Genomic DNA, 26195 nt, shown 5'->3' with positions numbered 1-26195 from the left:
TAACAGTAGAGGCTTTGTACAAATTGCTTAATAGTACTAGATTTCTGGTGACTTTTGTTCTCAGACCGACCCTTGGTTATTTCTGAACTATACTGTTTTCTCAGAAAAGCCTAATGATACTGTACTAAAACAGTGGCTCAAGAATATCTGGACTTGGCCTCTCCTGTCCAGACAGACTTTGATTCTGTTTTCCCTAGGGAAAAACCTTTTACTAAATTTTACTATTTATTTTATTGCCATGTAGTAGTAACCCCTATAATAGTATCATGGTTATAATGTCCTTTATTTAAGATAGATACCAGAATATAAGCCAGGTGACAGCATGTCTTACTTATATATTTTACTCTTATATTTCTACATTGGAATTAGTTGATTTGCTCTCCAGTACGCATTCTGTACTCTCGGTGTCTCATGGACTTGAATTTCCCTTCATTGTCTCAGGTGCTGCCAGTGGGTACTGAACTTCCAGCTGGTACTCCACCCAGCGAGCAGCTGCCACCTTTTCCAGGACCTTCACTAACTCAGGTGCCCTAAGACTTGGCAGATGTCTTTTTGTACCCTTACTTTTCTTTCACAAAGCTTACTTTTTTAAATTCTCCATTGCATGATCTTGGCTTCTGGCTCCTCTTTGGTTTTGACTTAGTAACAACTTTCTATTAAAACAGTGTAGCTAATTATCCAGGCCCTACTTAAAGTAAGAAGCTTCATAGTTCTTTTGTTTTTATTATTACTTCAAGTCATCTAGAAAACATTTAATATTAATACTTTTTCATATTTTATGAAGGAAGAAAATAGCAAAGTTTACCTATTACCGGACAAATACAACTCCTATCATTCAGAGTTTTGTAGAGTAAAATTACACCTAAGGAATGAGAACTAGGTTCTAAACTATTGTGGAAGTAAAAATAAGTAATCAAAATTAACTTTGAAAGTTCCTTAGGAAAAGATACCACACTGATAACTGATAATGCCCCTTTTCTGTGAGTTCAGTCAACCAGTGTTTTCTTGAATATTTAACATTTCTTTCACTGATCACCTAATAAAAGTAATTGGTTTATGTATGGATGGTCATGCTTCATGAACAAATATGTATTATATCCTTCAATAGAAAACCTACACAGCTCAGACCAGTGACATGAATGTTAATTTCCTATGTCACGATCAGTTCTGACCAGAGGGTAAAACTGCCTGCAATATTTAAATTATCATTTCCCTTTCCCACCATACCCCACCACTCCACACATTTAATTGAATTCCCATAAGGAAAGTACTTATTATGAATTCATTATAACTGTAAAAAAGCTTCTGCCCTGAGACAAAGCAGTAAACAATGAAACTAAATCATGATTAGATTTGACTTTACAGTTGTGTGCTTTATTTTAAAATTGTGTCTAAGGAAAATATAAATCTCTAACTTGAGAAGTCTAAACTTGTCCCTACTTCTTTAATCTCAGGTGTACAGTAGAACATAACTTTAAGAACTTGCTAGAGTAAAGTAATAATTTGAAAAAGAGGTATCCCTGGGTGGCGCAGCGGTTTGGGGCCTGCCTTTGGCCCAGGGCGCGATCCTGGAGACCTGGGATCGAATCCCGCGTTGGGCTCCCGGGGCATGGAGCCTGCTTCTCCCTCTGCCTATGTCTCTGCCTCTCTCTCTCTCTCTCTGACTATCATAAATAAATAAATAATTTAAAAAAAATAATAATTCCAAAAAGAACTCCATCAGCCACTAAATTTTGGAAAAAAATTCATTGTGAAACTCTGTAAATAAGGGGTTTTACCCCTATTTTCTGATTAAAAACAATCCATTCAGACTTTTGAGAGGGTGCAAATGAGATGAGAAACAGCAAATAAGATAGGGGTGGTTGATGTGAGGGTAAGTGGATAATGCCTACATATAGAAGGAGAAGTATAAATGAAGGCTGCAGAAGAACAGGTTGACAGAAGCTAAGATAGATATGGAATTATGGTCTGTTTCAAAGGTAAAAAGTTATGGCCTTGGGGTGGATGATAGTTAAGACCTGGTTAACAGGATGGAATGTCCAAACCTCCAGTTCCTTCTTGCTGTCATCTGTAGGGTATAAGAAGTATAGATTATTAAGACCTAAAGAAAAGAGTAATGTCCCTTGATAGTGACAGGATGTATTAATGCAATTCATAAGGTCAAGTTGTCAGACGGACCTAAACTAAAAAGGAAAAGAGGGAACATGTGATACAATAATCTACTGGTAGATCTTGATACAGTTATCAGAATGTTTTAAAGAGAGAACAGAGGACAGAATTTTTTAAAGAGAGGACAAATAGAAACTTTTCTATCACTTCAAGTGACATCAAACATAGAAGGTAAGAAGACTTCAAAACTATAAAAACATTAATGTAACTAAATTTCTCCAAGGTTTGGGAAATTGACAGAAATCATTCAGGCAATGTAAATTTAGTGTATTGAGTTTTATACTCAGTGAATAGATGTTATGTTGTGTTAACCTAAAGCACCAAACAGTATTCTGTATAGATTAGCTATATATAGTGGCTCTGACTATGCCAAAGACCTCTCCTTATTGTACTTATTTTCGTTCAGTCCCAGCAACCTCTGGAAGATCTTGATGCTCAGTTGAGAAGAACACTTAGTCCAGAGACTATTGCGGTGACATCTACAATTGGTGTAAGTTTTGAAAATCTTGATGATGTCTTTCAATAATTCTAATCTATATTCTCAGAGCATACTGTAACCTATTAATATGTTTAACACCTACAGAGTTAAAAGTATTAATTCAATCTTTGCTTGTCCCAGCAAGCAGAAATAAGGCACATGAATAATGTAAGATTAACAACTGACCCCTTGGTGTAATTGTGGAAAAGATTATTTTTATTTTTTTGAAAGATACTTTTCTTGTTTTACCATAGAATTATACCATAGATTAATCCTATGGATTTTGCATTTATGCTTTGGAGGAAGCTATATTTTAAAAGTTTTAACTTCTTCCTTTTAAGTTTGTCACACAATAGTGTTCTGATTAAAACTCTATTTCTATGAATATCCAAGTATCCCATGAGGAAAGTAAAGAAAGCAATATAGAAACAGCTCAGAATTTCTTCCTTTTAAAAATCTTTTTTACATCAGACTTATTTTTATGCTGAAAAAAATAGAAAACTCTTATGGACATAAGTGTTTCTTCACATATGTATATACTGCATTTATTTGGCCATTATAAGGGCAAAAGAGAGAAGGCAGCATGGCAAAACTTTAAAAGTAACTGAAGCTAAAGATTTTGTGGTATCTTTGCGTATGTGTTTTGCAGCCTGTGTCCGTGGTGGCTCCAACAGCAGTCACAGAAGCAGGAGCACAGCCTCAGAAGGATGGTGAGAAGCATCCTTCTTTTATGTTATCATTTCAAGTCCTCTCCATAATTGATATAGAGGTTACTATTTGAAAGACTTTCTTAAGAATGTAGGTGTATTTGAGACCGTTCTAAGGAACATTTTTATGTATTTCATGATTGAGGAGCATCAATACTAGTATCTAGAACATGTCATATTAGCAAATTAATAAATCTTTTATGTTTTGTTTGTTGTTTTGGGTTTTTTGTTTTGTTTTTTTGCAAGAGGGGCATGCAAAGGGTCGATTCTCAGAATAAGACCCTTTGTTATTAGCTGGGTCAGATACTTGACTAAAAGAGATAAGGAAATTCAGGCATACTTACAAAAAATTTTACCTTAACTTCTTGGATTTTGTGACACTAGATAATCTTGAATAGCATGAATGGTAGAAATACAAATATAAGATTTTAATCAGTTTAAAAACACTTTTATCTATTTCTAGAGTCTTTAGAATTGTGTTAAAAAAGAATTGGCATGATCATACATATAGTCTCCTGAGAAAGGTATATTTCCAACTTAATTTTGTAAAAATAATCCATACCAACAATGAGAACTTTTATGAGCATGCATGTGGTCATAAGTTCACATTAAGTACTTCTTTTCTAAAGTTTTGTTGTGAATCTCTTTTCACCACATCACTGGTCCCCCAAAAGCTAGGAAATTTAAAGCGTTTATTTTCTGTTAGCTTTTCCCTTAGAACCATTTATGTTCAAAGGTGGATATAATTCAATGTGAGCTGTACTTACTCAACGTGATTTTGTTAGAGCACTTGCTTAATACATTTCCTCTTTATAGTTTATCCATTCTCCTCACTACCACCTACATAGATATAGTTTCCCCTGTGTAACTATTAATAAGATTACCTGGAATGCTCAGCTTTCTCTCTTCATTAAATTCTAAATTTTACTTCAAAGCTCTCTCTTAAAGGAGTGACTTGAAAATTAGTGGACCAGGAAAGTCTAGAAATGGACAAACTATAAGAGAATGTAGAATATGAAAAAGATGGGCTTGCAAATCAGTGAGAAAATGCTGGGATATTTCAGTAAATGCTTTGTGACAACTAGACAGCCATCTGGAAAAAAGCAAAGATAGATCACCAACCTCAACCAAAATAAATTCCAAATGGCCCAAAGATAGAAAATGATACTAAAGATAGTACTGTAACAAAACATAAAAGGAATCCTTTTCTTCTTCTTTTTCTGTAGAAAGCAGGGTCAACAAACTTTCTGTAAAAGGCCAGAAAGTATACATTACAGGCTTTGCGGGCCATATAGTCTGTCACCATTACTCAAATCTCCTACTGTAGCCCCAAAGCAACATAGACATTAATGAGTTTTCTGCATGGAAAAAAAAATGCCAAAGATAATAAAAAAAACTGGGTTAGAGGGGTGTATTCATATCACAAAAAAGACTACTAAGTGATAACATTTCTTACCTCTTACTGGTAAATTAAGAAGTTTAATAGCCACTGGTGACTTGATACAACCTCCTTGGAGATCGATTTAGTAATATCTATCAGAATTTTAAATGGGTATGGTTTAGCATGTCCACTCTTAGGTATTTATTACACAGATCTGTAAGAAAATATTTAAAGCACTTTTATAATAGCCAGTTCTAAAAAACTTGAATGTCCATCAGCAGAAGTCTGCTTAAATTACATTACCTTTGCATACATATAGTATACAGACAAACATAAAATACTGTGCAGCCATTAAAAAGAATGAGACATCGATATGGAATGTTCTCTAAGATATATGGTTAAAATATCAAAATCAGGGACACCTGGGTGGCTCAGTTAGGCACCTGCCTTCAGCTCAGAGCATGATCCTGGGGTCCTGGGATCAAGCCCCACATCGGGCTCCCTGCTCTGTGGAGAGCCTGCTTCTCCCTCTCCCTCTGCCCCTCCCCCTTGCTTGTGCTCTCGCTCACTCGCTCACACTCTATCTCAAATAAAATCTTTAAAAAAATCAAAACCAGTGTTTTATATATATACATATATATATTATATATGTATTTATATAAAACACAACTTATTAGTTTTGCAAAATAAAGAAAATGCTGGTATAGTTCTACATTATCTCCAGAAAAAAAAACTTCAAACAAATGATTGTCCCTAGAGAGGGGGACCTAGGTGGCTTTAAAGTTGCTCAAAACTACTTAACAGTGATTCTGATACCTGTACTTGCTGTTTTAGGATTTTGCCTAAGTATTGCCTAAACCAATTTATCATAGTTGATTTTCATTTTAAAATGGGTCTTTAGGGCCCCTGGGTGACTCAGTCAGTTGAAGGTCTACCTTTGGCTCAGGTCATGATCCTGGGATCAAAGCTCTGCATCAGGCTCCCTGCTCCTCATGGAGCCTGCTTCTCCCTCTGCCTTCAGCTCCCTCTGCACATGTAGGGGTGCATTCTCTCTCTCTCTCTCTCTCTCTCTCTCTCTCTCTCTCTCTGCCAAATGAATAGAATCTTTAAAAAACAAAAAAATGGGTCTTTAATGTCCTTGGTAAAATCTCATCCTTTCTCTTCATTTATTTATAGCTATCTTTGAGTTAAAGAATGAGTAATTGAATTCTTACTGCCTGTTAACCATAGTTTTTGTAGTATCTCTTTTAGGTTGTAGTTAAGCTGTGAAGCTGTTTTATTCCTCCAAATAATACCATATCAGCTGTACATGTGTATAAGGAAAAGTAAAGGGTTAATTTTCAGATTTTGACAGTGTTTCACAAACAATATAATTTTTCAGACTAGAGATATCTAGTAGGAAAGTAAATAATAATAACTTTTCCATTGTTGGACAAAACTTAAGGGGAAGAGGAGGTAAGGAAATTTTCCCTGCCTTGAACAGTTTTCCTCACCTGACACATAGTTTTATTTTGCTGTATTTCTGGCCAAAGGGAAAAGAAGCTAGCTAAACAGAAATGCTAATTTAAGTTATTTTTCTCCTCCATGTACTTACTTCAGTTTCTCAGATCACAGAAGGTCCTGTCCTAGCGACTAGTTCGGGAACTGGTGTTTTTAAGATGGGAAGATTTCAGGTAAGACAACCACTTTTCCTTGCCGTGAATTCCTCTTTGGGGTGAATAGGTATATAATAAAATTATTACTTACCTTTGGGACGTAATTGCCAATTTAATGATATATTTCTTTTTTATAGCTCTTTGTCATTTTCCCCTCTTAAAAATAATACATGCAAAAAAAAAAAAAAAAAAAAAAAAACATGCTGCGGTGCCTGGCTGGCTCAGTCGGAAGAGCATGTGCCTTAGTCTTGGGGTCATGAGTTCGAGCCCCACTTTGGACAAAGAAATTACTAAAAATAAGTAGATAAGTAAACTTTAAAAAATAATAATAACACATCTCAAAGAAAATATAGAATACTTAGTAGAGAAACAATGAACTATCTGCCCATCCCCACCACCTCCCTTCCCCATCCAGGATTACTTTATAGGGTTGTGTTCCCTTCCATTGATTTTTCTATGCCATGGGTGTATCTACAGTTGACCCTGCTGCTTCTTTGAATGATATTTTGTGGCTCCCCCGCCCCGTCTTTTTTATTTACCTAACTCATTCTCCTATTGTTAGTCATTACATTGTTTCTAATTTTTCCAACATAGTAAAGTAACAGGAAACATTTTTGTATGTACAAATACTTTGCGTGTTTAGGATAATTTTTTAGGATTAATTTCTGAAGTGAAACTACTTACTGAGCATCAAGTGTGATACCATATCATTATATTTTCCCAGCTGATCCAACCAGTGAATTTTTCCCTTTCTTTCTTTCTTTCTTTCTTTCTTTCTTTCTTTCTTTCTTTCTTTCTTTCTTTTCTTTCTTGCTGGATGTCGGATGGCGTGCGGTATGTCGGTCGGTATGGATGGAGTGGGGATGAGGAGGGCGGTAGGAGGAGGAGGGGAGGCGGGAGGGATGGAGGTAGGAGTGAGGTATTGGTAGGGTGTGCATTGTCTGATGTCTTTGCTTTCTTTTTTACTTACGTTCTATCCTCCTTCCTTCCTTCCTTCCTTCATTCCTTTCTTTCTTTCTTTCTTTCTTGGTTCTTCTTTCTTTTCTTCTTTTCTTCTCTTTCTTTCTTCTTTCTTTTGTTTTTGTTTTTTTTTTTACTGCTTTTTAGAATTGCTTTCCAGTTATTCTCAGGATACCATTGGGAGTTGGGGTTGGTAGGTGATGTTTGTAAACTGAGGTTCTGAGAGTTTGTAGCTGAGCTGAGTTTATAACACATGGGCAAATTAGAATAAGGATGTGGATCCTCATAGTCCCATTTAGTTTTGTTGATTCTTGAAGCTTAGCTGGCATTTAACATTACTGGATTTAATCTTTGTAGTTTTTATATTCACAAGCAACCTTCAAGATTCCATTCCTTAGGGCAGCCCGGGTGGCTCAGCAGTTTAGCACTGCCTTCAGCCCAGTGCATGATCCTAGAGACCCGGGATCGAGTCCCATGTCGGGCTCCCTGCATGGAGCCTGCTTCTCCCTCTGCCTGTGTCTCTGCCTCTCTCTGCGTGTGTCTCTCATGAATAAATAAATAAAATCTTTAAAAAAAAAAAAAGATTCCATTCCTTGTTAATTATATTTCCACAAAGACATAAATCTAAGTCCTGTGTATAACATGAGATATGAAAGCAATTATTTACTTAGTAAGCTTTGCCAGCCACTGAGAATCTATGTATCTAATGTGTACATCTCAGTACAGATATATTTTTCTCTATAATGGTATTCCATTTATTTTCACAGTGAAAATAGAGGGACTTAAGTAAAGACATACTCAGCCTATTCACTGGGAAACAAAGTAATGCACTTTTTAAAAAGATTTTGTTAGTAATCTCTACATCCAGTGCGGAGCTCAAACTCACAATCCTGAGATCAACAGTCACACGCTCTACTGACTGAGCCAGCCAGGCCCCCCCTCAATTTTTTGAGAGGGGTCCATTTTAAAAATTGATTATTAGGGACTTTGTTTTTTAATCTCACTTTGGTTTCTTTCTGTCAGGTTTCAGTTGCAATGGATGATGTTCAAAAGGAGGGTAAAAATAAGTTAGAAGATGGAAAGTCTGTTCATTTTGAATCCAGCACTTCAGAGTCCTCAGTGCTATCAAGTAGTAGTCCAGAAAGTACCCTGGTGAAGACAGAGCCTAATGGGATAACCATCCCTGGCATCTCATCAGATATGCCAGATAGTGCCCACAAAACTCCTGCCTCAGAAGCAAAGTCAGAAACTGGGCAGCCTACCAAGGTTGGACGTTTTCAGGTGACAACTACAGCAAACAAAGTAGGTCGTTTCTCTGTGTCAAGAACTGAAGACAAGCTCATTGAGGCAAAGAAAGAGGGACCAATAGCGTCTCCTCCTTTTATGGATTTGGAACAAGGTGTTCTTCCAGCTGTGATACCAAAGAAAGAAAAGCCTGAACTGTCAGAGCCTTCACATCTGAACGGACCATCTTCTGACCTGGAGGCTGCCTTCCTGAGCAGGGATGTGGATGATGGTTCAGGTAGTCCACACTCCCCCCATCAGCTGAGCTCAAAGAGCCTGCCTATCCAGAATCTAAGTCAAAGCCTTAGTAATTCATTCAACTCCTCTTACATGAGTAGTGACAATGAGTCAGATATTGAAGATGAAGATTTAAAATTAGAGCTGCGAAGACTACGAGAAAAGTAAGTATATTTTCTTCTATGAAAGAATAATGGCAGAACTGTATTAAGATCTAGCTACTGGTGCCTAGATAGTGTTTTTTCAATGCAAAATGCTTATACCTCATTTCTTTTCAAGAGAGAGTGGTAGGCAAAAGCTAGTTATCTGAATGTTCTCATTAGGTCTCTTATAAGGACCCATAGCATTTCTACTTCTTTACCTTTTGTTATTATATGGTTGTTTTTGTTAATAGTACTCTTTATCATTATTAATCTACTTACTAGTCTACCAAATGAATCCAGTAATGGCACTGGGATGTAGATTATGTGGGCAGGTTTTATAGATCATAGTTAATAAACTGGATCAGAGTAGCAAATTCAGTACTCCTGTGTGTAGTCTCAAAAGTCAGGAAACCTTTTCTCCTCACACATCATCAACTATCTGTTGTTGGTTAGGAGCTGATTGGAATTTGGCTTGGGTAATGGAGGCCAGCAATATGAGATGACAAACTAGAATTTCAAGATAGTAGAAATTGGGTTAAGTATATTGGGGGAAAAATAAATAAGTAAATACTTGAATGGAGGTTAAAGAATATGTTATTAAATCTCATTTGAACAAAAATGTTGTTGAACAAATTGAACAATTGAACAATTGAACAAATGTTGAACAATGTTGAACAAAAACATAATGTTTTTGAACTATGTTTGGTTATCTTTCATAGACATCTTAAAGAGATTCAAGACCTGCAGAGTCGCCAGAAGCATGAAATTGAATCTTTGTATACCAAACTGGGAAAGGTTCCCCCTGCTGTCATTATCCCCCCAGCTGCCCCCCTTTCAGGGAGAAGAAGGCGACCCACTAAAAGCAAAGGCAGCAAGTCTAGTCGCAGCAGTTCCTTGGGGAATAAAAGTCCCCAGCTTTCAGGTAAAAAGCCATGGTCCAGGTCAGCTTTGGCTGTCCCATCTTTTTCTGTCTCCAACTCTATATGTAACATATGAACATTTGTTGGTTTTGTTAAATTTAAAGGAGTTTGACTTTCCTAATATTCTTGCTTCCTTGACTTTTCTACTCCCTATGTTTATAGTATCTCTTTTGTTGAGTCTATGAAAGTAGACTGGGTGAGTACAATGCCTTATTCCATTGTGATCCATATGACTCTCTACTGGTAGCCACTTACAGTTGTTCTAAAGGATAAACAATGTAGCAATGCCTGGTTACTCATATAATTCACATTTCACCAAACTCATAAGCAACTGTACTCTATTTTAGTAAAGTTCAGGTAGATTTTTCTTTTCAATGCATGAATTATTCATAATTGCAGCTAGGAGGAATGTAAATTTCATATATGTCACAGGTAGTAATTTTCTTGATTCAAGTTTTTATTTCTGTATTGAAATAAAAAAACGGGGAGCCCCAGTGGCGCAGCGGTTTAGTGCCGCCTGCAGCCCGGGATTTGATCCTGGGGACCCTGGATCGAGTCCCACATCGGGCTCCCTGCATGGAGCCTGCTTCTCCCTCTGCCTGTGCCTCTGCCCCTCTCCCCCCCCACCTCGCCCCCCGTCTCTATGAATAAATAAATAAATTCTTTAAAAAAAAAAAAAAAGAAAGAAAGAAAAAACTTGTTTGTGGTGTAATAAAAAAAATAGTTAAATCACAATATCTTATAATGAACTATAGTTTGTCTATTTTAATTGTGATAGAATTTTTACCCTTTGGTGAAATTGCGATGTTAACAGATAATTAGTTGAAAAGTAGGGACACCTGGGTAGCTCAGGGGTTGAGCATCTGCCTTTGGCTCAGGGCATGATCCTGGGGTCCTGGGATCGAGTCCTACATTGGGCTCCCTGCATGGAGTCTGCTTCTCCCTCTGCCTCTCTCTCTCTCTTCTGTATCTCTCATGAATAAATAAAATCTTTTTTTAAAAAAAGTTGAAAAGTAAAAAAAAAAAAAATAACTGAAATAAGCTTGTTACCCATATTTGCTCTCCAGATCTAATATAAATATGTTGGAAAACAGTTCAAATTTCATAGCAGCTTTCCATTCTCTGGAAGCTTTCAGAAACCCAGACTTTTTCTCTAGCACATTAGAACCAATTCAGTAGTGGAAATGTGATTATAAGGGATATCAGCTAATTTAGATCCTGACCCCAATTTTGACTTTTTGAGTGGCCTTCTATTCCACCAGTTAGTAGGAAACAGACACGTTTGTCAATTTAAAGACAATTGATTAGAAAATAAAAGCCACCTGCCACAAATTTTAAATTTGCATTACTCTGTAGTCACTTGTGTCTGTTTTGACACCACTTTTTACTTGATCTGACACATGCTAAGAATAAAGACTAAGCAGAGACTGCCCATCAAGCCTATTGATGTTGTGCTCTGACTCAGTGTTTTATAATAGGGTTTAGGAAAGCGATTGTGGAATTCGGTCATACCCTCTTCATGTTCTATCCAGATGACACTTGGGTACCATCTCGGATATCTAAAGCTATCTGTAGCCCTATTGCCTGTTGATTCTCTCACTTCCCCTCCCATGAGGGAGGCTTTTTGTTCTTTCATCATTTATAGCTTCTGACCTGTGATTAGTCACTTAATGGGACACATTATAGGAATAAGAATAGTGCCATTTAGGGTGTTGGGAAAGCTGTACATGTTTCTTCATGCCGCTTTATCTTTTGACAGGTAACCTGTCTGGTCAGAGTGCTGCTTCAGTTTTGCACGCTCAGCAGACCCTCCACCCTCCTGGCAACATCCCTGAGACTGGGCCAAATCAGCTGTTACAGCCCCTTAAGCCATCTCCCTCCAGTGACAACCTCTACTCAGCCTTTACCAGTGATGGTGCCATTTCAGTCCCAAGCCTTTCTGCTCCAGGTCAAGGTAGGCAATCAAAGCAACCATCATCTTCTAAAAACATTAAAACGGAGAAGCTGTCATACCTGCCACAAAAGCCTGAAGAGTAACCTGTTGTTAAGGTCAGTTGGAAAACCAGCTGGCCAGAACACAACCTATCTGTTGTATACCTACAGATTCTGAGCTGGAAGGGGCAGTTGGGCAATGATTAGATTAGGTGAGCTCATTGCTTCTATCAGATGAAATTGCCTTTTTCAAAGGATTACAGCAAAAAGTTGCATTTGTGACTTATGTGAGGACTTTAATCAAATTAATAACTCATTTGGGATTGGAACATATGCTTTAATACTAGACTGAAATTTCCTGAACCAAAATTGAAGGAGTTGTAGCAGTTTCTGAAGAGCTAATACATTTGCTTAGCCAGTGCAGATTTTTTAAACTTTTAAGTATGGGAGTAGCATACTAAGATAAATAGCCGTACAAGTATCTGTAATCTACTTCCTAAATATAGTTTTATTTACTAATGATCATTCAGAACTTTCCTGTCGAGGAAAGAGCTGCTAGCAATAGTAGAACGAGAACTGGAAGGACTTAGGTATCATCTGGGTGGAAAAGAGTAAGAGAAGTTACAGGTAACTCGCATAGGTGCTTTTGCCACAATATCACGGAAATTAAAGAGGAGATCAGGGCAGCATGGGTGGTTCAACGATAATAGCGCCACCTTCAGCCCAGGGTGTGACCCTGGAGCCCCGGGATCGAGTCCCACGTCAGGCTACCTGCATGGAGCCTGCTTCTCTCTCTGCCTCTCTCTCTCTCTCGTGTCCCTCCTGAATAAACAAATAAAATCTTAAAAAAAAATAAAAATAAAAATAATTTTAACAAAATAAAGATGAGACTGTCTCTTCATAAGAGGAGTGTACTTATTCACTAGGACCGTAAGCTAGCTGGCATTATTCCCACTGGGAAGAGCTTCAGCATTTGGCAGAGGGTGGGAATTGAGACCTGATATTTCCTGGCCTAGATATCTAACCTTTTCCTGGAAGCTTGTTCTTCTGTGTGCCATCTTAGCGCATTTCACCACTCCAGCCTCAAGTTTCTAACATCTTGTAGTTGTGTTCTGTCTCTTCTCTCTCTGTTCTTCCCTGTTTTTCCCCTCTCACAGGCTGTGCGAAGTTTAACTGTGCATCTGAGCAGGTGACATTCAAACCTGGTGGCAGGAGGACCCGATTTCTGAGTACGCCCTGCTTGGCTCTTTGTGTGTAACACCTTTACTCCTTCCTTGTCCTTGTTTTTCTGCTGCTTGGATCTGATGTTTCATGCAGTCCATTTTCATTGTCTCTTTGTATATCATCTACTCAGTGGCTTGGCTGAACTATTAACCTCAGAAGTTTGGGTCTCTTTGTTAATTATGATAAAAAATATAGAGATAATAATTAGGTTTCCATAAACTTCAAAATAATTTTCTGGTAGAAGTGCTTCTTCATAGATCCGTGACAGAGAGTAGAAAAGATGGCTATGCTATAGAGACTGCTGGGCCATTTGGAATAAATGAAGACTGAAGTCCATAGTCACGTACGCCCCCCTTGTCTCTGGCATTAGAAGTGACAGAGAGCGTCTTGACCACTGATGTACTTTGATCCTGGCAGCAGGGGAGAATTACACCCTATTTTTTATTCTTTATCAGAGTAGATTGAAATTATTTTTCTTCTCAGTTAAGCCTATCAGTTGAAATGATGTTAGAGTCTCTTCATTGGATCCTTTCACTTCCCCCCTCACCCTCTAACTCCATAAAATCGGTAGTTCAAAAAGGGTTTCAGTATAGTTACTCTGATTAAGCATTAATTTTTTTAAGGACCAAAGCCCAGCACCTGCCAATGAAAATGGTCTTTTTGAACATAATATCTAGGATTTCTCTGCTCTCTTCTTAAAAGTAAGGTACAATGGCAGATCACCCAACTTCCCCAGCCTGTTTTTCCCATATGTGAAATGAAGATGATGCCTATCTCCTAGGGCTCTTGTACAAATCAAGTAAGATGGTGTGCACAGACACGGGCAGCATTGGGAAGCACACATCATTTCCTTCTAATTAGTCAGTACCTGCCTGCCACATAGTAGATGGTCCATAAATGTATATTGAAATAAAAAATCAAAAAAACAAAAATAAGGCTCAGGTAGAAAACCTGTTAGAGTTCGGTTAAAGACCTTCTTTGTTGAGGCCTCAAACTTCTGATGTGGTTATTGAAGTGCTTTTTAAATGCATGTGCAAAAGTCATCATTGTTTCTGAGTATGGTCCAGAGGTTCTTGGGCCTCACATATCACCAGCCCAGGACTTTTAAACAAAAGAGGTGGACGGTGTTATCCAGTGTGGCAGTTTTCCAAAGCATGTGTGGTTTTTGGGTACTGAGATTGATAACTTTACAGGTTAGACCAGGCTGGACCAGATATGTTATTAGCACCTTGACACTTAAATAAGCATTTAATTTCTATGTCCAGCTGGCAAAGTGAAAAGACACGTAGGAGACAAGTGTTGTAAAGTGGTATATAACATGTCAGGCCTATATCATATAGCCTGAGATGTCTGAGAGGGAAGAAAAAGAACCAAGGCTTTTTTGTGAAGCGTAATGTGAGAACTACACTTCAGATTAATTAATTAATTAAATTCTCACATACTCTTAAAGGTAGGTGGTGGCACACTTGTAACATCAAATGTTAGAGATCTTAAATCTTACTTCCTTTTGGGTCTAAAAAGAGAAGCCTTAGATCTGTTGAAGGCACTTGATTATACATCTTTTAAGCCTTGGTGAACAAATTGCAAGAGGCAGATTTAAAGCAAATATGGAAGAGAAAACATACGTAACAGGCGTGGGGTCTTTCTAGTTTTGGATGCGTTATTCTGTGCTCTCAAAATAGATTCCGGTTTGGAAGCACGGCTTGGCTTAATGCTTTATTTATGTTTAAAAGTTGCTTATTTTCCACATACTTTTAAGGATTTTTCTGGAGGGGAAGGGATTAGTGTGTATATCTAGGATTTGGAAATATATTAGCCAATTTAAATATACTCAAAACTGTAATAGTGGTCCTGTCAGTCTACTGGAGTAGAATTACTAATGCATTTAATTAAGTGCTTTTTAACAACCCAGCAGGAGAAATAGAAAGTGGGACGGGGTCAGTGGAAAGACTGCTTGAGTATTTGAAATTCAAGCAGTAAGACCTGAGAGACTGTGTTGGAGTTCCTCCCCCATCCCAGAACCTCAGTGCCAAGCACTCTTAGATACAAAGAATTGGATGTGGAAGCTCAGCTGTCAGCCATCAGAAAACCATGTGAAGGCTAACAGCCAGTAAGATCTATGTCCCATAGAACTTTACCTATGGCAGCGGCTCCCGGGTACCACCAGTCTGTCTCTCATTCTGCTTTCTCTTGCTGGGACTTTGTGTGCTGTTTGGAGATTCTAAGTATTTTACACTGATGTTTCTTTATCTTTAACATGTTGCTCTCTCTTTGTGCTTCAGGGAAGATGGTGAAAAAAGTCTGTCCTTGCAACCAGCTCTGTAGTAATTATCTTTTCTTTCTCTTACTTTTGGTCCTTGATTGCAAAGCCTGTTATCCATGAGTTCTTGGAACCCTGAAGCTTCACAACGTCCTCATTCCCAACTTCCATCTGTCTAATTCTGCACCCTTATCTAAGATACTTTTCAACATGCTTAATTGCTGACTACTGGCAGATTAAGAAATCACCTCATAGTCTTCTCTCACAAGATGACCCCCTGTGAGCCTGGCTTTGTGACAATTATGGATTGATAATGCCCATGATATATTTAGAGAGATTGGGGATGCCTGGCTCCTTGAGGAGAGTTCTTTAGTCAACAGATACGTGCCGGCCACTGTTCTACCTGCTAGGGAGATCAGCACTGATCAAAATGTAGAAAAGTCCATATACACACATCATAGTGGGAGATGTCTGCTAGGTTGGTGAAGAGAGAAACACTACTTACTAGAGTTTGGGTTCTTAGTCTGGTGGCTTCTTAATGTACAGATAGTTCCAACTGCCCAACAGGCCCCCTACAGGGCCAATCAGAAAACACACGTATTTGCGATACTGGGCAATGAGCTACGTATGACTCAGAGTAAGGTATTGTGGCTAGGATCTGGTGGTGTGGGGTCAGGGAAATGTCTTATGCCAGGAGAAAATTTAAAAATGGATTTGGGGTAGTAAAACACTACCTCTTAGAGCTTTGCAGCAGAACTCAGAAAGGTCTCAAGATTATTCAGTATAACTCTCTGGAAGGCAAGCAGCAGTCTCAGAAATATCTGCATTTACAAGCAATGTTCTTAAACCATTTACTACTAAGGTGGACTAAACGTGCCATCCGTTCTCCCAGCTTTCATAGTCAAGTCACCTTTTTCCAGGCGTTAATTTCCAGTCAGAGAGGAGTGTGTTTGTTTCCTTCTTTAATGGGAAAGTCTGTTTGCAGAAGCCAGAGTAAGAAGGTTAACTATGTGATTGACCCCTGCCGCCTTGGGTGTATAAACCCTACTTGAGAATCCAGTAGTGTGTAAGACAGATTAAAATGAAAAATGAAATGTGGTTGTAAAGGAGCCTCACAGCATCAGAGGCGACTAGCAGGAGACTAGAGAGATGTAACTCCCAGCATGAGCTCTTTGTGAATAAGCAGTGTTTGCCTCTACTGAGCTTCTTGTATTTGGCTTTTGACAGTTCTGCTCACATGTGATTGTTTCCGGTTTTCATTTTGATTGTCTCACTCATCATCAAGCTTACCAAGCAATTATTATTCAAACAGGAAAATAGTCCTCATGCATGTGATATGCTTGCTCTCTGGATTTTATCACTATCATGACTGCCACACTCATTGCTTGCGCTTCCTGCTCTGTACTTCCCCCACCACTGTCTCTCTTGCTTTTCGAGGAAGGCTGTTTCCTGTGCTCTTCTCCTTTTCCACTTTGGTTTCCCATACCTTAGGGGAACTTACTCTTCCTTTATGCTGTATGTGCAGTAGCTACCCCTCGTGGTTCCAGTGGGCATAAAAAGTGAGCTAAATATACACTGTAGTAGATCCATGTCTTGCCTTGAGGGTAAGAAGCATGTGACCTTCCTCACTCTGCAGCTTCACCTCAGAATTAGCTCACTCTACTACAGACATGCTTGTGTGTGCCATTCCCAGGGCGGTGGGGTTTAAACTTGACATGAGACCAGCAATGGATTATAAAGGGCTTTTAAATGGCAGAGTTGCTTTGGGCATGCTGCTATGCTCTGGTGCCGCTTGGACCTGGAAAGCAGGAATATGTATGCATTTATTTAGCCCCCAAGCATTACTTAGATATCTGAAGGCCTAGTGGCTGACAACTTATCTTAGAAGCTTTTATTTATTCTGCAGCAAATGTGAGATCTGGTAAGAAAGTGGGGGGTGAGGGAAGAAAAACAAGATCATGACTTTTCTTTCCCTCTTCCCTAAAACTTGCCTCTTCGAATAATCTTCAGTGTGCCCTCCAGCAGAGCCGAAATCAGGCAGGACACAGACCCCTTCTTCCTTTCTCATCAAACCATAGAAATAGAATTCCTTCATCATAACCTCAAAGCTTCCTCCTTCCTTTTGCTCTCCTACCTCAGCTGAATGTTCCTGTTGCTTCCACATGCAAGTGCTTGCTCTTTGGGGGGTGAGGGATGTGTTAGTGAGAATCCACGAACCAGTTGAAACTGAGGTCATCTTCAGGAAAACCATGTCTTCCTGGAGTTGAGTGATTCAGGCATACGACAGAGAACCTTGCTCAGGAATAATCTTGGTTCTTAACTCATAGGCAATTGGGAGAGGTTGAAGCTTCCATTCCTCCCAAGTTTATGTTTATAAATTTGTGTATATGGGTCCAGGTGAAAAAGGTTTTGAACAGAGCATGCTCTCTCTCCTGTCACCTCTTTCTGTTAAAGAATGGCTAAAGACTGTGGCACAATATCCACATGGTTTCAGAACCCCATCTTTTCTGGGCCAAGCATCTACCTTTGTATCCCTTTAACACTCCTACTTTTAATCCTGCCTCGGGGCTCTAGAAATCCTCTTTTACCCTGCATTCTGCAGCAGTCTAGAGCCTCAATAACCTTAACGCACCTCCTTCATCAACGTGATGCTGGGAATAGGGTACTGAAAGTAAGTTTCAGTACTCTGATACCATGTGAATGGGCTGAAAGAGGTCCCTCCACTTTGTGCCCTACCATTATCCGGAGTTATTTAGCGTCATCCGTAGCTCCTAAAGAGAATCTGTTTTCATTACCCTGCCCTGCCCAAACATGGCTAAACAAACCTATGGGACCTTCCCTTCTTGCATGCCTTCTCAGCTTATCCTCTCCTCATTCAGTGGCTTGCCATTTGTCATCCTGTGAAGTTTTCCCTCTTCCTGAAGTTCTAACTCAAACTCCTTTTAATGGTTGTATTCTGTTGCTTCCTCTAATTTTAGGGACCAGCAGCACAAACACTGTCGGGGGAACAGTGAACAGCCAAGCTGCCCCAGCTCAGCCTCCTGCCATGACATCCAGCAGGAAGGGCACATTCACAGATGACCTACACAAGTTGGTAGACAATTGGGCCCGAGATGCCATGAATCTCTCAGGCAGAAGAGGAAGCAAAGGACACATGAATTATGAGGCAAGTCTTCCCTTTTTGTCATTTGCTGACCAGCAGAGTATCACTTAGCACACATCTGAATCAGAGGTGATATCAACTGCCTAGCTAGTGCTTAGCATTTCATGCCATAGCCTTCTGTAGCTAATAAATTTAAACACTTTTAGAAAAAACAAAATCATCCAGTTACTCTGTTTTTGAATCCCTAGGTGTCAACTCGTTTTTTTCTCCCCTTTTCTTTCACCACCCTTAATTGCATACACATATTTAAAAAGGTATGGTTCGGGTTTCACTATACTCCATAAGATTTGAACAGCCCTGATTCTAGAATTAGATTTCAGTAGCACCCATTTCACCTTTGAGTTATACCCACACCAAACTTTACATGTAGCTGTTTTCTTTTCAGGGCCCTGGAATGGCAAGAAAGTTCTCCGCACCTGGTCAGCTGTGCATCTCCATGACCTCAAATCTGGGTGGTTCTGCCCCCATCTCTGCAGCATCAGCTACCTCTCTAGGTCACTTCACCAAGTCTATGTGCCCCCCACAGCAGTACGGTTTTCCAGCTCCCCCCTTTGGCACTCAGTGGAGTGGGACGGGTGGCCCGGCACCACAGCCACTTGGCCAGTTCCAGCCTGTGGGAACTGCCTCCTTACAGAATTTCAACATCAGCAATTTGCAGAAATCCATCAGCAACCCCCCAGGTTCCAACCTGCGGACCACTTAGACCTAGAGACTTTAACTGAGTAGATTTGGGGGCAGGAGATGGAATGCTGAGGGGTGGGTGGGAGGGGGGGGAATGGGAAAGTAGCCTATATACTAACTACTAGTGCTGCATTTAACTGGTTATTTCTTGCCAGAAAGGAATGTTTTTTAATACCGCTTAGAGCCCTCAGAATTGAGACTCTCCCTCCCCTTCACCATTTATTGGAGTGGAACAAGAAGGAAAGAGCAGCTTTCTTGTGATGGGGCAGCTTCAAACCATGCTTTCCTATTTCTCTACACCCAATAGTGAGGGCTAGAAAAGAGAATCATTTATCAGAAAACTATGAGAGAGCTCAGTGTAAAACCAAACCCATCAGTATTTTCAAGTGGGTGGAGCTCTTAATTTTGGTACCTACCCCAAATCCCTTATTTCCTCAAGAATCTAAACCACAAGACAAAAAAAACAAAAACTATTGGGGTCTCTCCTACCCTGTTTCCCCTCCCCCCTTTTTTTCTGTTTCTTCTTTGGTTCTTTCTTTTTGCTTTAGAACCAGTGGAAAAACACCAGGGGACTGAGGTTTCAACCCTTTCTTATGATAGGTCATTAGTGCTTTAAGCAAATGATATTAGCAGCTTTGACTGCAGCATTAGCAATTAGGAAAAAAATTAAGTCCCCTGCGGACATGTAACTTTGCCATCAGTTTTGATGTGGAAACACTGTGATATATAAATGTTGTTGGACAACAGTAGTTTTAAGAGTAAGATATGAAAGGTTTAAAAAGTTGCAAAAAAAGCAAGCTCTGTCCTTTACTTATTGAGACACTTTAGCTTTTTCCTTTGTATTTCCATTGTAGTAGATAAATAAATGTGAATGTAAGATTGTATAAATTACTGTACTTGAATACTTCTGTTCTCCCAGTATTGCTGGCTGGATATTTTAGTGCCTTGGACTCTACTGCTTCTGCCATTAGCACCAACTTCTCATCAGACCCCAGATCAGCAGAGGGCGTATGGAAGGATATTAGGTCCATGTGACCCCAGCAGAGGATTATGCCAAAGGGAAACTGAAAGAGTATTTTTTTTTTTTTAAGTCATTCAATTTTGTCTAGAGCAGGTGTAAGATGAGCAGGGTGAGAAGTTAAGTTGACATCAGTGGTTGAAAGCAGAAAGTTCTGTTTCAGGAACAGTAAGGAGGGGTGTGGTAACAAAATTGAGCAATTTAAAAGATTAAGGGTGGTTGTGATAAATGAAAGAAAAAGAAAGACTAAGAACGAGAGAACAAACTTGTCAGGAAAATATGTGCTGCCTGGCCTGCAGGTGCCATGAGCCTTACTTACTCAAGCCAGGTTTGGACAGACAACACCTAGTGGAAATGGCTGAATATAAAGGGAAGGGGGTGGGGGCTAGTTTTTAAGTTGGGAAACGTTGATTGGAAAAGTCACAGATGGAGAAAGTTGCTCTAAGAACTTTGGATTGCTTTCCTCTTGTTGCAAATGTATCCTGCATTTCTCAGCTTGGGGTGCTGTATTTTGTGGAAAGTGGACCCACATCTGAATTGAGCATTTTAAGAAAGAGTGCTTATTCCTACTCATTTCCTCTGTGATGTCCACATGGTTGCAGGATCTTAAATCTGTTGTGCCACCTGTTTCTAGAATTGCAACTGATATTCTCACATTCTGATATAAATACTCCCCTTCAGTAACTGCAACCAACCAGTATTATTTAGTGCTATGCCTAGTCCTAATGGGCAGTTCTGTTATTTTCAGAGCTTTCAGAAAATACTCTAATTGGCTATGTTTGGGATATCTATTATCTCCAAAGATGGAGAAAGAAGCTAGGACCTGATTTTTTGGGTGCTTCTTCTCTTGACTCTTGAGTTGGGAAATTAACACGTTTCCAATCTCTTACCCACCTCAATGGCACATCCCAGGAATCACCAGAAGGGGAGCCTGGTTGGCTGTCCTAAGCTGTTGTTCCTTCGTGGGTCCAGTTTTCTTTAGTAAGTTAACCTAGGTCCCAAAGATGCAAACAAAAGCCGAAGGTTTAGCAAAGTAGAAATGAAAAGGACAGGGGTTCCAAGCCCTGCTACAAGGTTGTTTACTTATTTATTCTCTGCTTAAGATCCTTGGGGAGATGGTAAGAGTAAGGATAGAACAAAGAAGGTGCCAAGTAAATGAGAAACAGACCTAAGATGAATGAAACCATACTTTCTACCAGAGGAACGAGGGAACCAAATGCAGCACATTATTTTTTGTTATTTTGGTTTAATTTTGAGATCTCTTCACTTACACACAAAAAATAAGAACTGGTTTTATTTACTGTTGATTTTTTTTTCCCCTCCTGTGGATGAAGTAACTGAAGCCTAGAGGAATGAACTAGTGCTACTGAACTGTTTAAATTATTTTTGTGTTAATAGTACACTTTGAGTATCTTTTTCCACATTACAAAAATCTTTTCTGGATTATAAATGTTTTCCTTACATTATTTAACAATGTACACTGTTTAAAAAACAAATAAACTGAATTCAAACCGTGGGGGTTTCTCAGCAGCCGTTAATTGTACATTTTGCACTAACTCTGGGTGTTGCGCTTCTTGTAAGATTGCGCTCTGTGCTTCAGTTTGTTACCTTTGTAGACTTATTTAATGAAACCATTCAAATAAACCAAACTTGCTTTTGTTGAGCTGTGGGGTTTCATTTCCAGAAAATTTCCTTTTTCATGATCTCATTAGAATTTCCTTTTTCATGATCTCATTAGCTCATGTTTTGAGTTGTGTACAATTTATAACTGGATTCCTCACTCTGGGGACTTTAAAGCAAAAGATCTGAACTAAACTAAGATTATGCTTGAGACAAGGGAGAGATTTTTTTCTGAAAAAAATGGTCAGAACCAAAAGATGAACATATGACCAAATCCATTAATGAAGTTGGTAAGATAAAGGAGAAATCAGGGTAAGCTATGGCCTCTTCATCTTCCATAGGAATAGAAATGGCCGGCTGCCGCCTTGTACTTCAAGAGTTCCTTGCCTTGGGGGGCACCTGGGTGGCTTAGCGGTTGAGCATCTGCCTTCAGCTCAGGTCATGATCCTGCGGTCCTGGGACAGAGCCCCACATCAGGCTCCCAGCACAGAGCCTGCTTCTCCCTCTGCCTGTGTCTCTGCTGTGTCTCATGAAAAAATAAAATCTTTAAAAAGTACCTTGCCTCGGGTCTATAGCTTCCCACAAATGGATCTGTGATCCAAAAATTAATAAAAGCCACAGCTTGAAGATTAGGTAAAAGGCACAGCTGCCCAAGACGCATCTTAAAAAGTAAACTTGTAAACTCATTATTGGCTGGGGGTAGAATTATGAACATCTGAAACTGGGAAAAATCCATTTACGTTGAGTTCTATCTCCCACCTAAAAAGGAGAAATACAAACACCTATTCACATTTTTTGTTACAAAGTAATTTATTTTGCTTTCTTAAAATGACTTTTCTTTGGTCTTCTTAGGTTATTTCCTCCATTAGGAAAAAACTGCAGGATAGTGACACCGTGAACCTATAAATCAGAGATGTGTATCACAGATGAAAAACGTAACCTGGATTGCTGCAAAGTAGTAAAACACTGTAGCTTTTGTTCTCAGAAGGATACGCAGTATGGTGTGGACATCGCTAAACACTGAGCCCCACCCAAAGTGAAAGGAGGCAGACATTACAATAATTTCGTGGAGGCAGTTGCAGGTACTTAGTAGTATAGCTTATATTGCTTGAATGCAGGAAGCCACTGAGGATCCCTAAAATTTCTATCCATATTAACACAGTAGCTTAGGAATAAATAGTGAAGAACATCAAGAGCCAAAGAAAAGGATTTTAATCTCCACGCCTCCCCCTGCGGTGTGTGACGAGCTTTCTTAAAGCACTTGTCTTCTCACTGCTCAGCTTTATCTGCAGAAGGCTCCAATAGATCTGGGTTAAGTTCAGAATGAAGCAAGGTAAATCCTTGGAAATAAGCTCAGTCCCTAGGAATGATGAACAATATTATGACCAAAAAGTAGCTTTAGAAAGTCCCTTTGTGACAAAGTCCAAGGATGTGACCTGAGCCTCAGGATGGATCCAATTTCCTTTTCTTCAAGTCCTGGTTCTTCCTATAGATATCACAGTTTCCTGTGGAAGAAAAAATCATTTAAATATGGCTGCTGTGGAGATCCCTGGGTGGCACAGCGGTTTGGCGCCTGCCTTTGGCCCAGGGCGCGATCCGGGAGACCCGGGATCGAATCCCACGTCAGGGCTCCCGGTGCATGGAGCCTGCTTCTCTCTCTGCCTGTGTCTCTGCCTCTCTCTCTCTCTGTGTGACTATCATAAATAAAAAAATTTAAAAAATAAAAAATAAATAAAAAATAAATTTAAATATGGCTGCTGTGGGGATCCCTGGGTGGCTCAGTGGTTGAGCATCTCCCTTCGGCTCAGGGCATGATCCCAGAGTCCCGGGACGAGTCCCGCGTCAGGCTCCCTGCATGGAGCCTGTTTCCCCCTCTGTGTGTGTCTCTGCCTCTCTCTGTATCTCTCATGAATAAATAAATAAAATTAAATATATATAATTTAATATATATATATATATATATATATATGGCTGCTGTGATTTTCAAATGAGGAACAAACTGACCATGAATAATTTCTGATGTTAGTTAAAAACCCTAACATAAACAAAAAGGCTAAGAGTGAAAACTATTAGGGCAGATCACTCTATTAACACTAAACCAAGTTACAATAACCAAACGCAATGGAAAAGCTCTCCATTCTGTCATGTAAGCTCCCTACTGCAAGCAAGGGTTACAAGGGCTACAGCTCTGGTCAGGACTGCAAAAGAAGGGTTCTGGCTCATAAGCCAGTTCTCTTTCATTTTCTCAGACTGCTGTTCCTCCAGCATACTATCACCCAACTTCTTAAAATGAAATGGCATTCTTCCTCTAAAATGCATAGAATTAAACCCAAGTTCTTTCAATTTTTGTCCCTAAACACATTACTACCTGTGATATCTTGGTTGATGCCGTGCAAGGGTCCAGACTTTGCTTGTGGATTCTGCTGGCAGAGGTTCCAGGTCACCACCTGGTTCTTCAGGACTGCGGTGTCAGGGATCTGGAGCGGCTCTGGTTTATACAAGGCCTTGGTATCACTCTCGCCTGCTTCTGGATCCACATCCCACATTCCAAGGCTGTCTGTGAGGACCAGGATCATGGGAAATGCAGAATCAAACAAGCATTCTCATACAAAGCACTGGTCATAGGAAATTCCACGTCACGAGTGGACTATGACAGATTCTGGGACTGCTCTGTCCCCCACCCAAAAGTACAGCAGAGCTTCTCTTAGGACAACAGAGGAGCTGAGTGTGTGCTAGCAGAACTGCCATCAGCCAGTTATGGGTCTTCTTTTGTCCCAAAACCTTCGGGGCCATAAAACAGATAAAAATGAGGATTTTTATGCCTCTTTTAAAATGTGTTAGTGACAAAAATAAATGAATAAATAAAAATTAAAAAACAAAATGTGTTAGTGACAACCAAAGGTGCATTTCGTAGGTACTCACTGTCATTCACGTGGCTCTTACCTGTAAGGAAGTCATTGTCCGTGGCTGGCTCCGAAACAGCAATCACAGGAGTGCTCTGCCTCAGAGGAGGTGCTGGCGGCGCTGCTACAGTTCCCACGCAAGCAGCGAGCGAGGAGCAAGACGAGGCAGCGAGGAGGAGCAAGGAGTGAGACAAATGCACACAATCACTGAACTGCAGGAGAGCCTCAGAAGTGCAAAGCCGCCTAGAGTTACACCGGCTCCTGGCACAGCCAGCAGCCAAGTCAAGCTTCCTGACTGCCCGTCCCTACCTGCAGATCTACAAGAGATCAGAAAGACTGTATTCTTTTTTTCTTCTCACCAAATTGGGGTTCATTTCTCTTTAACCAGCATATAAAATAGAGGGGTTGTGAGAAGCTCTCTGGTCCATTTTTTTTACTTTTTAAAGCTATAACCCTTGTTCCAAAAAAATCTTAAGCAGAAATTCAGTATGTAAAACCAATAGAAACAGTGGCTCTGGTTGTGTGGTCAGGGTGGGGACACTCCGCACACCCTTCCCCACCAGGAGTTTCTGCAGTGGTCGGAAACTCCAGGTCCAGCACAGTAAGATGTGTTTTCCCCCTACATTAATTTAAGCCTGTCGGTGCTGAGGGGAATACTAATGAGTTAACCCAAAGAAGGTCCTCTAAATCTTTATAATTCTTCGGGAGAAGCTAGACAAAGATCCCATTGGTCTGAGATAAGCCCTTTGTTTCTATTATCCGAGCAAGACTCCCCAGGAATCTGTCCCAGTACCACAGAGTCTAAACTCGAGTAAACCAAAGCTTAGGATGAAGCGTTATCTTCCAGGAAGTCTGCCTGATATTTGCAGACCACTTAGGCCTCCTAGCAGAGGTGGCCACGGTACCTGGAAGGGAGAAAAGTTCTATCCGCTGCAGTATCTAGTTCTAGATGATGTCAAGGCCTGTTGCCTTCCCTTAAAACAGAGCAGTGTCTTTTAAAATAGGACTTCGTTCTCTCAATCACCTAGACTCCTCTCCTGCGTGGAACCTGGGGCAAGTGCCATGGGGTTCCCGCTGGCCGGGGGTCGGGCAGGCCCCTTGGGACAGCTCCCCACCGCCTCCACTCCGTCCTTCTCACACACCCAGATTCTTCTTTTCAACTGACAAGGCAAGTAGTTGGGCTTGCTGCTGTTTCTCCATCTCCTCCCGGAACTTCTGCTGCAGCTGTTTCTGCCGGAGCTTCCGCTGGTATGTGGCATCGCTCTCCATGACAGAAGTCAGGCTCCTGCAGCACAAGAGCCACAAGGCAGGCGTGAGGTCCTGAGCTAAGGGAGTAGTAACCCATGTGTGATTCCTGGGGTTGTGCACAGACCAACTGGCTGGCTCAGTGGGTAAAGAATGAAGGTCCCTTGGACCACCTGAGGAGGAAGAGTGGAAAGGGAGGAAACTGGGAACCGTGG

At 40.1% G+C, this 26195-nt stretch overlaps 2 protein-coding genes and 1 long non-coding RNA gene across 21 annotated transcripts in view; 2 read left to right on the top strand and 1 right to left on the bottom strand.

Annotated features, from left to right (window-relative positions):
• WNK1 (WNK lysine deficient protein kinase 1) overlaps positions 1–21875 on the top strand; it is a 149803-nt gene extending 127928 nt beyond the window's left edge. For 12 of the 13 annotated variants that reach the window (XM_038576351.1, XM_038576343.1, XM_038576340.1 and 9 more), the window contains 9 exons: positions 442–525; positions 2576–2659; positions 3297–3357; positions 6335–6408; positions 8374–9035; positions 9734–9936; positions 11694–11888; positions 18329–18516; positions 18899–21875. In XM_038576351.1, the coding sequence (XP_038432279.1) occupies positions 442–525; positions 2576–2659; positions 3297–3357; positions 6335–6408; positions 8374–9035; positions 9734–9936; positions 11694–11888; positions 18329–18516; positions 18899–19216 (1869 nt within the window). In that variant the 3' untranslated portion in view covers positions 19217–21875. The remainder of the gene's footprint in view (positions 1–441; positions 526–2575; positions 2660–3296; positions 3358–6334; positions 6409–8373; positions 9036–9733; positions 9937–11693; positions 11889–18328; positions 18517–18898) is intronic. The other variant, XM_038576344.1, reaches the window with a different exon arrangement.
• On the top strand, positions 11897–18316 carry LOC119866443. The gene is made up of 3 exons (XR_005379707.1): positions 11897–13116; positions 15373–15414; positions 17361–18316. It is a non-coding gene; the product is annotated as an uncharacterized LOC119866443 (long non-coding RNA).
• A 742-nt stretch (positions 21876–22617) lies between the features above and the next one.
• The window catches only part of RAD52 (RAD52 homolog, DNA repair protein), a 116988-nt gene continuing 113410 nt past the window's right edge, over positions 22618–26195 (bottom strand). For all 7 annotated transcript variants that reach the window (XM_038576377.1, XM_038576376.1, XM_038576373.1 and 4 more), the window contains 4 exons: positions 25878–26020; positions 24776–24859; positions 24201–24389; positions 22618–23337 (listed from right to left, as the gene is read on the bottom strand). In XM_038576377.1, the coding sequence (XP_038432305.1) occupies positions 23276–23337; positions 24201–24389; positions 24776–24859; positions 25878–26020 (478 nt within the window). In that variant the 3' untranslated portion in view covers positions 22618–23275. The remainder of the gene's footprint in view (positions 23338–24200; positions 24390–24775; positions 24860–25877; positions 26021–26195) is intronic.

Source organism: Canis lupus, chromosome 27 (genome assembly GCF_011100685.1).
Source record: "Canis lupus familiaris isolate Mischka breed German Shepherd chromosome 27, alternate assembly UU_Cfam_GSD_1.0, whole genome shotgun sequence".
NCBI lineage: Eukaryota > Metazoa > Chordata > Mammalia > Carnivora > Canidae > Canis > Canis lupus.
The sequence above is the reverse complement of the archived record's forward strand: the minus strand, read 5'-3'. Positions and strand labels throughout refer to the sequence as shown.